This window comes from Canis aureus, chromosome 28, assembly GCF_053574225.1.
Source record: "Canis aureus isolate CA01 chromosome 28, VMU_Caureus_v.1.0, whole genome shotgun sequence".
Classification (NCBI taxonomy): domain Eukaryota; kingdom Metazoa; phylum Chordata; class Mammalia; order Carnivora; family Canidae; genus Canis; species Canis aureus.
This window is the reverse complement of record NC_135638.1, coordinates 19,101,607-19,117,525: the sequence shown is the minus strand read 5'-3', so window position 1 is coordinate 19,117,525 and position 15,919 is coordinate 19,101,607. Positions and strand designations below refer to the sequence as shown.

The 15,919-nt window shown below is 45.6% G+C and overlaps 1 protein-coding gene and 1 long non-coding RNA gene across 6 annotated transcripts in view; one reads left to right on the top strand and one right to left on the bottom strand.

Moving 5' to 3' along the window:
• Positions 1-3,922, bottom strand: part of JPH1 (junctophilin 1) — an 83,997-nt gene extending 80,075 nt beyond the window's left edge. For 4 of the 5 annotated variants that reach the window (XM_077876523.1, XM_077876525.1, XM_077876524.1 and 1 more), the window contains exon 1: positions 3,393-3,922. In XM_077876523.1, the coding sequence (XP_077732649.1) occupies positions 3,393-3,771 (379 nt within the window). In that variant the 5' untranslated portion in view covers positions 3,772-3,922. The remainder of the gene's footprint in view (positions 1-3,392) is intronic. The other variant, XM_077876526.1, reaches the window with a different exon arrangement.
• A 122-nt stretch (positions 3,923-4,044) lies between these two features.
• On the top strand, positions 4,045-14,466 carry LOC144300485 (uncharacterized). Its single transcript, XR_013367158.1, has 3 exons — positions 4,045-4,136; positions 4,756-4,966; positions 11,065-14,466. It is a non-coding gene; the product is annotated as an uncharacterized LOC144300485 (long non-coding RNA).
• Positions 14,467-15,919: the final 1,453 nt, after the last annotated feature.

Here is a 15,919-nt window from a genome sequence, read left to right as displayed (position 1 = left end):
TGATTTTCCCTTTGCCTAGATAAAATAGAAGTTCTAAGATAAAAGTTCTACAACCTGACTTAAAAAAACGTGTACTGAAAAAAAAAAACCCTTGTTTTTTGCAAGGACAGTTTCCAATGGTGCTATTTGATATGTTTTATACTTTGAAAATGCAACCATACCATCTTAGTAAATGATGAACAGTGAGGGAAAATTAACAAGTAGTTTCCTTAAACTGGTATCTCCAAAAATAAGACGAATATTTACAATTTCCAAATAAGTGGTGTTTGAAAATCCAAGCAGTCTAAGGCAACAGCAGTAATTAGAAAGCTTAGGTCTCTGCTTAACTGTCAAACAGGGAAGGGGGTAGGGACAACAGCATTGGCCACGTTCCTATGCTATTTTGTTAAATCACAGTATATGGAAGACCTCCTCCATTGGATTGCTAAAAACCAATTTACAGTCAAACTGTTAGTAGTTCATCTGAAATTTAAAATAGGTTTAGTCAATGAACTTAGAAAAAAAAAGGGCTTCTATTTTTTTTATGAAGCAGGTGGGTTCCAACCTTCTCCCTGCTGTCCAACTTAAGTTCTAATTAGTTCCTTTCCATTCCTCAAAGATGTATCTTTCACAAGTGTAAAAATTATTTTTACAGGTTTTGTCTTAAATTATGTTCTATGATTTTTTTTTCATCTGGGAGCTGGTTTTCTAGATATAGCCATCTTAACTACACAATCTTGTAGTGGAAGGCATCCAGTTCAGAATGAGTTCCAGTCAAATGTAGACTGTGCTATGCCAAACTTATATTTATGTGCTATGAATGGGTATATGCAAGTATGCACATAGTTAATAAAGCAATGTGTCTTCCTAGATATTTTCAATAGTTTTATGACTGGTGAAAAAAATGAGGTAGAGCAGATTAGACTTTATGCAAAAAATTCTGGGCACCTAGATTAGGATTTCATTAGCATGGTACTAATTTATTCTTAATATTCAGACAGTTTTGGCAACACTTCACACACAATCATTAATAAGTCAGGTGATACTCTTCACCTGGAATTAATACTTCCTTAGTCATCTAGTTTAATGTTGTCACAAAATACATGGAATCAGATTTTCCCTAAATTTGACAGAGAGTGCCCAGGGATGGACCTGTGGTAGCACAGAGACAAAAATAAACGAATTCTTAAGTAAGAATAGGGAAGGGGGTATTTCCTATTTTGGCTAAACCTTATATAAAATAAGTTATAGCAATATACTTCTACTTAGACCTCCCCACTTTAGGGACTTTTGACTTAAATGGAGTGGCATCTGAAAGAAAGCAGAAAATCAACTAGCACAGAGAAGACATTCAAGGTTGTTTTTTTTTTTTTTTTCCTTCCTAATTGGTAGCATATTTGATTTTTTTTTTTTTTTGGTAGTTGGTAGAAAAGGAAAACCACAGTTCCATGGTGATGCCAAAAATTTAAAAATTTTTTTAAATTTAGTTTTACATCAGAAGGCAGATTATCCATAAAGTCATCCTGGTCACTTATTTGAGCTTCTAGAACACATACATAGAGGATCTTTATTGTGCCATATATATATATATATATATATATATATATATATATATATATATATAATATGTATATTATATATAAACTATTTTGCTAAGTGCAAATATAATTTGTCAAGTGTAACGAATCCTCTAGAACCAAGAGATTTTGTTTAGTAAGTAGTAACTCTAAAAGAAGACTTTATTATTTATGACTTATTTTTAACTTTCCCAAACTGAAGAGAACGATCCTCAGTCTTAAGAAGTTGTAATATGCACATTTAAAAGAGAAATTTTGCATTCTACTTTTGCGCATGGAATTTAGTTATATTACAGACCTAGGGCCTCTAATAAAATCCAGTAACAAGCTAACATATTTATAGGGCTGTCAGCCAAGGCACTATATGCCCATTCAGAACATTTAAGGGCCCTAATTAACTACTGTGAGACTCAAGACTCCTGTAGCCCATATAAAAGGATTAGAGGAAGTTTTTTCCCCCCACCTTTTAATCCATGAGAATCATATCCTCTATTTATACCATAGAACGAAAAGATGTCCTTTTTATCAAATCCTACCATTTTGCATTTGAAATATAGCCCGAGTGTTCTGATTAAGTGAAGTGTATATAAATTGTATAAGCTTCTGTAGAAGTAGTGGCCTGAGGTTGCAGTGGGCTGGAGAAACTTTTATTGGATCTTTTTAATACCCTTCCACTCCGAGCTGTGTAATGACAAAAGTTGACACTGCCTTCCCTAACTCTTTTCAGCTATGATTATGTTTATAATCAGAAAAATGTATTTTGCCAAACCATAAGCCATTCATCCTTCATCTGCTTATTACGCAAGTACATTCATCAGGTTTTGACACCTGTTTCAATAATGGCTACTTTTCCTAATTAAAAACAACAAAAAAAGGAACCCTGCCCTATCACATACACAATTTATTTTGCAACATTGTTAAATATGAAGTGAAGTTTGTTTATAGCTAGCCAGGTCGAGGGCATAGACCGTAGTGCAACTGGGTGATTCCACGGTGGCTGCTGGCTTAGCAACTGTAGGAATGTCATCTTTCGAGAATATTTCTTAAAACGTAGACTTCGTTGTTCACTTCTAAGACATTTCCCCAGTAACTTGCCCAAAGATCTCCAGATCAACAGCGACTACCGTTCTTTGGATGGAAAAACCACTACTTTGAGGAACCGAATGGAAACCGGGAAGGGAAAAGCCCTCAGTCTGTGAGCCCCACCTGCATCAGGTGGCCGCTCCACCTCCATGGCTAGGAGGTTCCCAAATGCGCTCCAAATAAGGTACAATTCCCCTACATCCTAGTTATGGGGTTCTGGCTTCTATCTTTAGGCTACTAGAGGACCAGAAGCGAAATACGACTCCACGTGAAACCAATCCGGGGAGCGGTCAGCACCGGCCGCCAGCCTCCCGAGCCCCGGGCGTTCGCTCTAACTCCCCGGGAGAGGCGTTTTCAAACCCGGCCGGGAGAGGGAGGGATCAGGAACGTAATGTGACGGGCTCAAGTGACAGCGTCCTCCTGCCGCCCAGCCCACCCGGCGGCAGCGCAGCGCAGCGCGGGCGCGGGCCAGGTGCACTCACGCCTCGCTCCCCCGGGGGCGCACACGCGGCCCGTTCCAAGAACCGGGTCAGACCCCCCCTCCCCTCCCCTCCCCGCGCGCGCTCTGGCCGCCTCTGCACGCCGGCGCGGGGCGTCGGGGGGTGGGGGGCCGGGGGAGGCTCCCCCAGGTGTTTTGGCGGGTTTCCGGACACGTGCGCCTCCCGGCCTCCCCGCCTCCCCGCCTCCCCGCGGCCCGGGCAGAGCCCCCCGCACCAGCCCGCGGGCAGCCGAGCCGCCTGCGACGCCGCTCACCTCCGTCCCCGTAGGTCTCCACGCCGTACCCGTCCTGCAGCCCGTTACTCCAGGTACCCTCGTAGCGAGCGGGGGTGCACAGGCTCTGCCGGACCCCGTAGCGCCCCTTGAAACCGTGCGACCACTCCCCCCGGTACATCCACTTGCCCTTCGTCTCCACCCCCAGCCCGTGCCGCTTGCCCTGCGCCCAGTAGCCCTGGTAGGTGTTGCCGCTGGGCCAGGTGTAGCCTCCGGCCACCTCGAAGCCGTGCGACCAGGAGCCCGAGTACTCGCCCTGGCCCTTGGGCCCCGTGCAGATGCCATGCCCGTGCGCCTTGCCCTCCTCCCAGCCGCCGCAGTAGGTGCCGCCATCGTCGAAGTCGAACCTTCCGCCCGTCATTCGGGGGGCAGCCCCGGCGCGCTCCCCGCGGGGGCACGGACGCGGGCAGAGCTGGGCACGGCAGGGTGTAGCTCGGGGCTGGGGGCCCGGCGCGCGAGCTCACGACAGCGCCCCGGGCAGCAAGCGCCGCCGCTGCGCTCCAGTCCGACGCCGCCCCCGTCCTCCCCTCTGCTCTCGCCGCCGCCGCCGCCGCCGCCGCCACCGCCGCCGCCGCCGCCTTCCTCCGCCGCCTCCGCCTCCTCCGCCGCCGCCGCCTCCTCCGCCGCCGCCGCCGCCGCCTTCCCCGCCGCCGCCCCGGCCAGCGCCGCGCGCGAGAGGACAGCCCGGGCTCCCGAGCGGACCTTCAGCGGCGCCCGCCCGCCCACGTGAGCCCGGCGCCGCCCCGCGCCCGCCCCGCGTCCCCTCCCCGGGCGCCCAGGCCCGGCCCCGCCCCGCCCCCGCCCCGCCCCCGCCCCGGGGCCCGCGCTCCCCGCGCTCCCCGCGCTCCCCGGCGGCCGCGCGTGTGCTCGCCCGTGGGAGGCCGGTGGGAGGGCGAGCGTGCCCAGGACGCGCGAGGACCGCCGCCTGCACCCGAGGCGCGGCTGCTTGCGTGGGGGCGGCCCGCGGGCGGCCGGGCTCCTGGCCCCCTGTCTGGGGCTTATCGACGTGGTTAAGCTCCTGTAAGAGCGACCACGTGTGTGTTGAGGGAAAACTCCTGAATGCGGGCTGGTCTGCATGCGGTGTGTAGTTGCATTTGTCAGGCTCAGCTGTCACCGTGCATTCACATCTCCTGGATATATGGATGCATGTGATGTAAATCGCTGGCAGCCTAGATATAATTGTGCAGAATGTTCTTTTACACCTACCCATTTCTAAGCACATGTGTTTGCATTTATTTAATGAAGATCCGGGGGGAGAGCGATGGAAGTCGAAAAAGCACAAACTAACTCGGTCAGCTTTTGATTTGCCATAATGAAGAGGGGGTTTTCTGATCTGCCTTTGCAGGGGTATATGCCCTTTCCTTTCGCATCGGAGCCCCCAATGTTTGTTCTCCCGACAACCTTAGACATTCTGCAGCCAGGGAGGGCCTCTGTACCCAACAGGCGGAGGGCTCAGTCTGTGAATATCCTGTAAGTGTCGGGAATGCACACCTGGTACCTCTCCGCTGGTATCCACAGCTTAACGAAGTAAATAGAAGATGTCAAGGAGGAATACGGTAAGTTAAACACTGCTCTAAACTTACAAAAAGCCAGTGACCTAAAAAACTGGGGACAGGTGTCAGCTGAGCTGTTTTCCAAGCTACCACGCTGTGCTGTTGAATTCACTTTAGGCAACTCTTTTAAACTTGCAAACCTCTAGTTCACCATCTGCCAAATGGGAATGATAAGATTTGTTTTTCCCTTCCTACGTGCGATAGTAACTTGAGTATGTGCTGGTACAGCGCGGAGCCAAGAATTAGAGATTTGGCAATAGGCACTGGAATCAGTATTGCCTCTGGTGAAACCAAGCATTGGTCTCCCCAAAATACTCACGGGAGACACCTTTCTGTGGTCATAGCCTGGGGTCTGAGGTTGGCCTGTTGAGGACACTGCTTTGCGGAGGATTCGTGCACCATATTCCTCAGGCCGAGAGGCTTTTGGATGACTGGGGGAGCAGCGGAGGCTGCCAAAGTTTGTCTCAGTAGGTATTTGATAATCAGATAAAAATGATCTGATGTCAGGGTGTCAGGGTAGGGAGCAGGGGAAAAATAGACTAAAGTGTGCAGAAAAAAAGGAATGAAATGGACCTTCATTGGCTCTATCTCAGGACTGGAGCTGGCCTTTCCTGCTTATCTGGCTGAAATACTGAAAGAAAAAATCTCAGTTTACACAGAACCAAATCACCAAAGAGAATTAGAAACCCTCGTCCATGGCACTGCCTGCAGAGTTGCCAGGAATAGCGCTTACCCTAGTGGCCTGAAATAATTACGCATCTTGCTCAGCATCTTGTCCTGGACTAGGGATTGGTTTAGGCCACTGGGAAAACTAGGGCCCAGGTCTTTGCTGATGAACCATAATTCCATTTCTCTGTTATGGGATATACCAGGATCAGGAGCTAGCATAGATGGATATATTGCCATTTATTTTGGGGTTTTATTTGATGTGAAAAACAGTGTGGTTGCTCAAACCAGCATCTTTTTTTCCTCTTTTTTAACTTTTTTCATGAAATAACCTTTGTCCTTTTCCCTTTTTCTTCTTTCTTTCTTTCTTTTATTTACTTATTTTTAGATTTTATTTATTTATTCATGAGAGACACAGCGAGAGAGAGGCAGAGAGAGAGGCAGAGACATAGGCAGAGGGAGAAGCAGGCTCCATGTAGGGAGCCCGGATGTGGGACTCGATTCTGGGTCTCCAGGATCACACCCTGAGCTGAAGGCAGGCGCTTAACCACTGAGCCACCCAGGTGTCCCAATCATCATCATCATCATCATCATCATCATCATCTTCTTCTTTTTTTTTTTAATCTCCACCCCTACATGTTAGGATCCATATTTGAATATTTCAGGGCTAAGTTTTTGTTTGCAAGCACGGTGCAAACTTTTTTTTTTTTTTTTTGAACTTTCCCTAGTGAGCTCTCATGCAAATGATGGATTTTCTGAAATAAACTAGCACAGAGTAGGTTGGCTTCTGTGGTGGATGTCTAGTCCTGCCAGTGGTGGGTGGACAAAGGACAAAGGATCCACGCACATCATCATAGATAGAATATGGAGATTTGGGAAACATGAAAGATAGGGCCATTTATCTCTTAATCTGTCTCTTGCTATCCATAATAGATGTCTTCTTTGGAAGGCATCTTCATTAAAAGAAGAAGATACCTGATACACCAAATATCTGATAGTAAATTTTAAGAAATTGTAATCCTAACCTGAGTTTGCCATTGGCTCTCTTCATGGAGGAAATTAGTATTGAATTTTTGGTAGCTTCTAGAACTTTTGGCATAGTAACCGTACAAGCCCTGCCTCTACTTACCTGCTGCCATCACAATGGAATGTTGCATTCATGTAAGTTTTCACGTTCAGTGGTAATGGTTGGAGAAGACTGAGAAAGAGAAGTAAGAGGAGGAAGAGGTGCCGAGGATGATGGCATAGAAGATAGTAGGCAGTGGAATAATGTTGCAATTCACCAGTCAGGGTTAGTCATGTCCTTATTTTCCCTCTTACTCTGAACCTTTGCCCTGGATAAGGGGGAGTTGAATTTAGCTTTAAGAAGGGATTAGTAAGAAGAGAATGTGAATGTTGGTTTGACAGGTGGGGTGGGGGAGGCCATTGAAGCCCAGGGGCTGACAACCATTCCAGCACTTTCTTTTTCCCCATGCTCAAAACTCAGCTATTCTAGGCTTCCATTCTCCAAAATTTCATAACAAAACGTAAGCCTTGTTGAGAGTGAATGTCTAGTAGCAACCTTTCGATGAGGATGCTTTGCTTAGAATTTAGTATTTTCTAATGAAGGCATGTTTAAAAATGTCTCAGTGACTTCGGTTCATTTAAGTATTAGAATTATTGAAATTCTTGATAAAAATTTACAAATGACAAAAGCTAATCTGTGGGTGTTTATTGTCTTAAGTGTGTTGCATCAAGGTGTGTAAAAAAGCTCATACAATTAAAATTACTGGGTTAAGCCAATCAAAATTATTACTAGCACATTTGTAATAAAACATTCATAAAGATTTAAGAAATTTATCCACAATAAGTACAAAAGACATATGGTTATAAGCTTTGAGGACAACTTGATGTTGAAAGAGGAAGAATTAATTAAGACCGTTAATTCCAAAATTAATGGTTTTGACAACTTAGAAGGCAATTCCTGAGTTCCAGATTCAGTGTTCAGTGCTTTACATGCATTAATTCATTTAAACCTCATAAAAACCCATGGGATTAAATAGTGGTATTATAACCTTTTTACAAAGAAGAAAATAAGGTTTAAGACGTTTATGTGCCCACGATCATTCCAGGTAGACAATCCAGCTGGGATTCAAACCTAGTCTGACTGTAGAGGTGGTTCTCTTTAATACTGTCCTTTATTGAGCAAGGATGAGAGCTTTCAAATGGAGAGAGAGCAGGCTGTATGGAGAGCAGTGAAGGTGACTTTTATTTCTTATTTTTAAGAGTAGCTGGCCAGATGAATGGTAATGCTTCTGTCTAGTATTAAAGAAATTGAGGAAGAAGAGTAAATTACAGAAGTGGGAAGATAGGTTCGCTAAAGGAGGAGAAAAATCCAGAAATACATCCAAGAGAAGATGTTTAGTTTAGCAGCCAGTTGGGGCAGGTCAAAAGCTAGAAATAAATTAGTCAATAAGTAAATAATCCTTGATTTTCTGCTCTCTCTGGCAGCTGTTCAGTAGTGCCTCCTTTTTGAGACTTGCATGGTGCACTCATTCCACTGGTGGTCCACTCTTGTCTCCATCTAGGTCACTCCCCCATTCATCCAGGACTGGTGGCTCATGCCCTCTTTGCCCTGCATGCTGTTTCCTGTCATTGTCCTGAGGAGATTCATCCTGCCCGCCCATTGTCTTTCCCAGTGTCATGATGCAGCCTGGACCTTATAAGGACCAGGATGTAGGCCACCTCTGAAAACTGGAAGTTTACGGTACTACTCTTTGTTGACACTCTCTGGCCTTCCCAGTCACTGAACAGGCCATCAATTTGCCGTCTCTACTTCTTCCATATGCTACATGTCCTAGCCCTTCCCTGCCTGCCGGCCCTATCACACTGTGCTTTCTATAGTGAACTGGTGTCGGCCCCATCCCCAATTCCCATCCCCTGCTCATAGGAAGCCCCTTCTGGAGGCAGTCACATCAGCTACCAGTTTGCCATAGCAAACCCTGGGGGCCAGCCTTACGTTAATCCCTACACACACACACACACACACACACACACACACACACAGCAGATCTCTTCCCAGGCAACTTCCGGATGCCTATCACCTGAACTCTATGCAGCCCAGCTCTTTCCTACTGAGCAGAGGCTTTGTCTTCTCTCTAAAGAGGAGAAGAGCTAACTCAGGAGCATCATCCCTCTTTTTCCTCTCTCTGGAACTTATCATTGGTTCTTATGTTCTTCCTTTCCCCACCACTCCATCCCAGAGGAAAAGATAATGGATATCCTTTTTCCTCTCCTTGTTCCGGGGGTCAGTTCCTTCTCTCACTTGAATATGCTGTAATTTCTTGCATCCAACAACCATGCTTCTATGTCCTCCACATAAAAACAGCCCTAATTTCTTGGTGCCTGCTTTCACCTCAAGTCCTCTGTTTGTTCTTCTCAAGATCGCTGGCCTCCTCGAAAGCATATTACATTCGTGTAATATATATTTCAAGTATCGTATATATTCATGTATCATATATGCTCGTATATCTTAGCTCTTGTTCTCATGCCACTCAATTTGGGCTCTGTCCTCACTAATCTGGTGAAACTTATGTACCCAGTAGGGACCTCCTGGCTGACAGATATAATGGCATCTCTTCAGTGTCTGTCCTGCTGGTGACAGCTGTGAATTTGACCCTTGTGAGCACTTCTCTCCCTTAGGTTCTGAAAAACCCATGTCTGTCACCTCTGCTCACCCTCTTGCTCTCCTACCTCTTCAGCGGTCTCCTTCCCTGTGTGTTCTTCTTCTGATCCCTTTCTAGTCTCCTTAATTTTAGGCTGTCTTTTGTGTTCTAAGCATTAGCTTCTTGGGACCAGAATTTTGTATAATTGCTGGATACTTGTTGGCTTATCTTACGCAACTAGGCAATCCTGCCCTAAGGGGCTAAGAGTCTAATTTAGAAATAGTCTAATTCAGATATAAAAACACCAGCTGAGCCTTTTCTTTAAGTCTCAAGGGTAGTGCTTTGGTTTCTTCCCATGACCTGTCCCTGTGGCTCTCTGCCTACTTTTCCTAATGGGCAGGGCTCCACGTGCACTTAGCATATGTGTCCAATGATGAGGCTCATAGAGGGTTTCAGGAAAGTTCTCACAATGACAAAGATAAAAACAGCTTAAAGGGAGACTTCAAAGAGACAGTAAGCTTGAAGGCACTGAGTGGATTGCAGGTCTGTGCGGAAACTCCAGTAATTGAAGCAAAACATAAAGTGGATGTGTGCACCTATTTGCGTGTCCATGTGTGCCTGTGTGCGCATGCTTATATGATCACTGGGTTAGGTGTGGAGACACAGAGAAGTAGAAGGCTCAGAACTTGCTCCTAAGGGTATAAAGCATCTCTAAAGAGGCAGGAGGTAGAAAAAAGAAAAATAAGGGATGCCTGAGTGGCTCAGTGGTTTAAACATCTGCCTTTGGCTCAGGGCGTGATCCTGGGGTCTGGGATCCAGTCCTGTATCTGGCTTCTTGCAGGGAGCCTGCTTCTCCTTCTGCCTATGTCTCTGCCTCTCTCTCTCTCTCTCTCCCTCTCTCTCTCTCTCATGAATAAATAAATAAAATCTTTTTTTTTTTTTTTAAAAAAAAGGACAAATACTAAAGGGGCAAGGGAGGCAGCTCCAAGCAGCGAATAAGTGCCAAGTGTCCTAGGAGCTCAGAGGACAGAGGGGTTTTGTGGGCTGCGATAGTTTGTAGGAATCACGGGTATATTGTTAGCTTTGTGGATAAAGTAGAAGGGCTGTCCTTCCAGACATCAACACAGGATGACCTTCTTGCGTGAGGAGCCACCCTACAGAGGGAGGGAATGAAGGGAATCCACACCTGTGACTGTGAGAGACAGGAGACCTCCTGAGGCCTGTGACACAAGATGGTGGGTGCTTCTCTCTCGTGCTGCATCAGAAGAGTGATTTATTCTGAAAATAGGAAGATACTGAGGCAACTCAGTATTGGAAATAGCACCAGTTGGAGGTGGTGAAGGAATACAAGAGCGTATTTGGAAGTGTTGGGTTTTTTGTAAAGTTTTTCTTCAGGTTCCTGTTAGTTAACATGCCATGTAATATTAGTCCCAGGTGTCCAATACAATTATTCAGCGCTTCCACACATCACCCTGGGCTCATGGGAGCGTTGGTATTAAGATGTTAAAAGTTGTGAAAATTGATGAGTGAACCTTTTTGAAATGAGTTGCATAAAGAAGGGAGACACACAGTTTGCTGAAAGCATAACTAAGGGAGGGGTAAATAGCCTCTAAGTACCCGATAGCTGGAGGAGAGGGGGAAAAATCAATTATTAGCAATAAAAGAAAAGTAGGTTATGGCTGGGGACTGAATGGCTCCAAGAGCTCTGGAATGGGATCTGCAACTCTAGCCAGTAATCGGAAAGGTTATCCCTTGACTGAATGACATGGGGGTGTGTTCTATCCTTGCCAGATATTGGTGGCCCAATCCACAGTTCACTGCGACCTGCACACCTCGAAGCTTTGTTGGATTCTTCAGATGCTGATTGCATTGCAGATGAAGCTTCAGATCCTCGTCCTCTCCTTAAACATGCTCTAGCATTTTTGTCATCGCTTGCATTTTACCTTCACGTGGCAAACACTTTGTACAGCTTACTGAGAAGTAGGAACACCCCACGGGGCCGGCCACGCAGGGCACCCCTCTGGTCCCCCTCAGAGAGATCCTGTGAGGAGAGTACTCTGCAGGTGGCCTCTGGCTCCCACAACTTCAGATCTGTTCTGGTGTTCACATCAGGGCCGCATTCTGCCCAGAACGCCCTCTCCAAAGTAAAAAGCAACCAGCTGCGTCTTGTGGGATCTACTACAAAAAAGGTAGCCCTCTTGTGTCCCGGAAGTAACACAGATCATACTTAGAAAGTGCTGCAGCCTATGTGATAAGTGACATGGATGGAAGAAGCTACCAGCACTGAGAGGGCTCAGAGCAGGGAAGAGTTTTGCAGGAAGCCCCGGCTGTGCTGCAAACACTCTGCTTCTTGGACCATACAATCAAGCAGATCCTTTGTTGTGGGTGTTTGGTGTCAGAGGTGAGAAAAGGTACAATAGGGAGATGATGGCAAGCCCCAGCGGAAGAATCACAATGCAGGTCTATGGGGGATCTGAAGCAAGGCTGTATTCTATGCAAAAGGGAACTGTCTCTTTTTTGAGAATCAGTGCTTGGTAAGCTGCCTGACCTTGGTAGAAAAGGAATGCTTGACCATAGGACACCAAGTGACCAGCCATCTAGAATTTCCCATTATAAGCTCAGTCTTGTTGAACCTGCCAAGACAAATTCAAAAGGACCCAAAGCAGTGTACTGTAGGTTGGACACGGCATATCCAGAATCAAGCTGAGTGGGAACAGAGGGCATGAGTAAGCTACCAGAACTGGTTGCCCAGTCCCTCATGTTCCCTGGTGTTGCACTAAGCACCTCTTCCTTAGCTCTCACCTGGGGGAGGATTGAGGTTCTGCACAACCAGCTGAAAAAGGAAGAGAAGCCTGCATTTGCTTTATAGATGGAAAGGCACAGTATGTGGATGAAGCTGAAAATGAATGGAGGCTCTACTCAGGAGTGGTCTTGAAAGTCTCTAGATGGGGGAAAATCTTTCTAAGGGGCAGGGTTGTGAGTGGTAAGCCTGGTCATCTGTTTTGTGTGGAAAAAAATTGGCATAAGGTAGGAATGTATATAGATTTCCAGGTAATGGCCAACAGCCTGGACATCTAGTGAAAAGCCTGGAAGGAAGAGGACTGGAAGATTGGACACATGAAGTTCTAGGGTAGAGACATGGGAATGGGTGCTAAATGTATAGAGTTTTGTGTTGCATGTCATTGCTTTCCGGAGGGAAGCACTGAAAACCCAATCAGACAAAAGGACTCAGCCAGTTGATGTCAGCCATCCTTCCTTGCCACCCATCCTAGATCTGGAACAAGGGACCTGTGAACTTAGTGGCCTTGGCAGCAGAGATGGAGGTAATACATGGGCCCAACAGAAAGGACTCAAATTTATCAAGGCCAATTTAGTAACTGCTTTTGCTGAATGTCCAACCTGCCAGCAACAGAGACTAGTTCTTGAGAATACCGTTATGTACTTGGTGGCAGGTTGACTATACATTAGGCCTCTTCTAGCCCGGAAGAGCCAGTGGTTTATCCTCTCTAGGGGTAGACACCTATTCTGGGTATGGGTTTCCCTATCATGCCCACAGAACTCAGCCAGTATCACCACTACTCAGGAGCTTACAGGATACTTGATCCATAGCCATGGAATTTAATACAGCATCACGAATGACCAGGGGACCTACTTCAGAATGAACGAGTTCCTAAAGTGAGCCCTGACCTTGGGATCCATAGGGCTTATTACATGCTGCCTTACATACTACATACAGCATGCCTCTGTTATCCATGAGGAGCCAGCCTCATGGAATGGTCTGGTCTCCTGAAGGCACAGCTGAAGTTCCAGTCTGCTGGTAATAATCTGCAAAAATGGATTGGTGTCCTTCAGAATGCAGTATATTCACTAAATCAGCTTCTACATAGCACTATGTGCTCCGTAAAAAGAACCCATAGGCTCCAGGAACTAAGAGGTGGAAGCAAGAGGACCTCACACAACATCACATCCAATGATCTTTTTCTCTCTGTGTAACTCTGGGCCCCACGGAACTTCCAGTGGGGAAATACTTGTAAGAGGACAAAATGAAAATCCTGTTGAACTGCAAATTCTTAGCAGGAGAAGGCTTTTATAAAATGGGGACAGAAGGGAATATGTGTGGAACACAGATGCTCCATTGGGAGCTTCCTGGTACTTCACAGACCCCTTGTAGATGCACAGCTTCAGCATGAGAAGGGCATGAATTACCAAGGTTTGGACCTTCCAGGAATGAGGGTTTGGGCCACACGACCAGGTAAACCTCCAAAAGCTGCTGCTGTGGTAGCTCAGGGTAAGGGGGATTTAAGAAGGGTGAGAAGAAGAGGGAGAGGATAACCACTCACAGCCCCAAGACCTACTACAGTGATGGGGCTTCTATTTGTCCCAGTAACTTCCCATTTCTAAGCTTTCCCTTAAAAAGAGAGCTCCCCAAATGTGCGTGGAGAAGATGACCTTCCCAACGCAAGGAGAGATGGTAGTGGCCACGGCCACTGCTCAGATCTTCCTTCAAGAGGACTTGCTGCAAGGAGGGAGATCGGTCAGCAGCCTCAGTTTGCTGCACCTTTGGATCCTGGCCGTGTTCATGCTGAGACCATGCTTCACCTACCTTATAACGGAGGACAGTGGGATTGCTAGAGCTGGACATTCCTTCTCAACATCACCTATGACAGGCTGACATTTCCTGTGCTCCCTATTGATGGCTGAAACTCTCCAGGGCTGCACTGCAATCTGAGGCTCCTCTACCCAAGCCTCCTTCCTTCCCTCTTTCCTTTCATGGGTTTCAGACCTGTATTGTGACCTAGAGGCTTTCCCCACCTACTCCGATTTTCTCTGGCCTTTATCCTTCACGTGTATGTCTAATTCTGTTCTGGCATCTGCTTCTAAGAGGCTCTGCACTGACAGGTGAACTGATCACCCAGTGATCTTTTAAAAATAAACACACAAACATACACATGCACACATACATACACACACATACACACTTATTACACGTGGGCCATGGTCAAACAAAGATGAAGGTCTGACTCTGAACGTAATAAAATTGAATTCAGATATAAGGGGTACCTGCGTGGCTCAGGTGGTGGTCCCGGGGTCCTGGGATCGAGTCCCACATCAGGCTCACCACAAGGAACCTGCTTCTCTGCCTTTATGTCTCTGCCTCTCTGTGTCTCTCTGAATAAATAAAATCTTAAGAAATTCAGATTTCATGGTCTTTAAAAAAGAATGATGAAGTTCTCTATGAACTGATAACGAAAAATCCCCAAGACCTATTAATGGGAAAAAAGCAAGGTTCAGAATAGTATATGTAACCTGCTGTATTTTTCTTTATTTGTATGTATATAGAAACCGGTAAAGATACAGAGAAAATTAAAGGGAGGGGTGGCAATGCTCCCTGAAGAGCATTTTGATTTGCTTTATTTTGAATCTTGAAATTGTACTACCTATTGATAACTAAATTGTAATCAATCTTCACATCTTAGCATGTTGTTTAAAAAAAATCAATATTTTATGTGTGATTGAATAGAATCACATATTCCTGTTGGCATATGATGCAGTAACGCGTACAGTACTGAGTGGACTTCATGAATTTTACGACCCTCAAAAACAGTGTTCCAAATGGAAAAAGACTGTCTGGGTAATCCAGATGGCATGAGTGATTTCTGACTCACCAACTGATTGAATAATTCATAGACTGTCTGCCTGACTGTGGCAGAGTGGACATTTAGCAACCTCCAGCTGTATACTGGCGTGTCAGTCCTGCTGTGTGTGCTGCTTTGAAAAGTTTGCTCCTTCTAGAAGGAAGTATGCTCCATCATTTTCTTCTTCAGTGTTAGAGCCTAAGTTAAATTATGTCTTATTTCCACACCTCGGATCCATGTTAAATGTTACTTCAGGACTGATATTTCATCAAAGTGCAGGTACGAATCCCTTGGTAAACGTTTTCAAAAGATGCTTGTTTAGGCTCCACCCTTCTCTAGCAAAATCTTTGAGAGAAGCCCCATGACACACATGATTCTACTGTATTTCTCTGATGAAGAGTCATTTTTGTAGGGTAATTTCTAAAACTCCCCTCATGACAGTCACCAGGGGGAATATATACATGTCTAAGTCTCTCTCTTGGTGAATTCTGATTTAGTGGGTTTGAGTTGGAGCTCAGGAATCTGTATTTTTAATTACTACTCACATCATTCTTATTTTAGGGTAATCCCTTCATATCCCATTATAGTCCATAAATTGATAAAACAAATTCAATGTTGCCTGATACTAGAGTTCTCAATATTGGTTCATCTTTCTTGCATAAATTCTCTTTCAGAATGCTTTGATAATTAAGAATAATCTCATCATTTTAAAAGCAAAATCCAAAAGTACTACGTATGAGCATGTCTCCTGAGGATAAGTATGCAATAGATAGTGAATACTTACAAAATAAAGCAAGCCATTAACGGAGTGGCCTTGAAATCCAGACCCTAACAAAAATCTGATAACTCTAGGCCAAATCAGTTGGTGGATTTGTAAGGTCTCCATTCCTTCCCCAACAGTATCTCTGAAACTTTGACTCAGGGAGTTATGCTGTCTTTCAGAATCCCTGGCCTTGAGAGGCCTGTCTCCCTTCATCCATCTTGGAGAAGCAGCAGGGCATAGGGTCTGG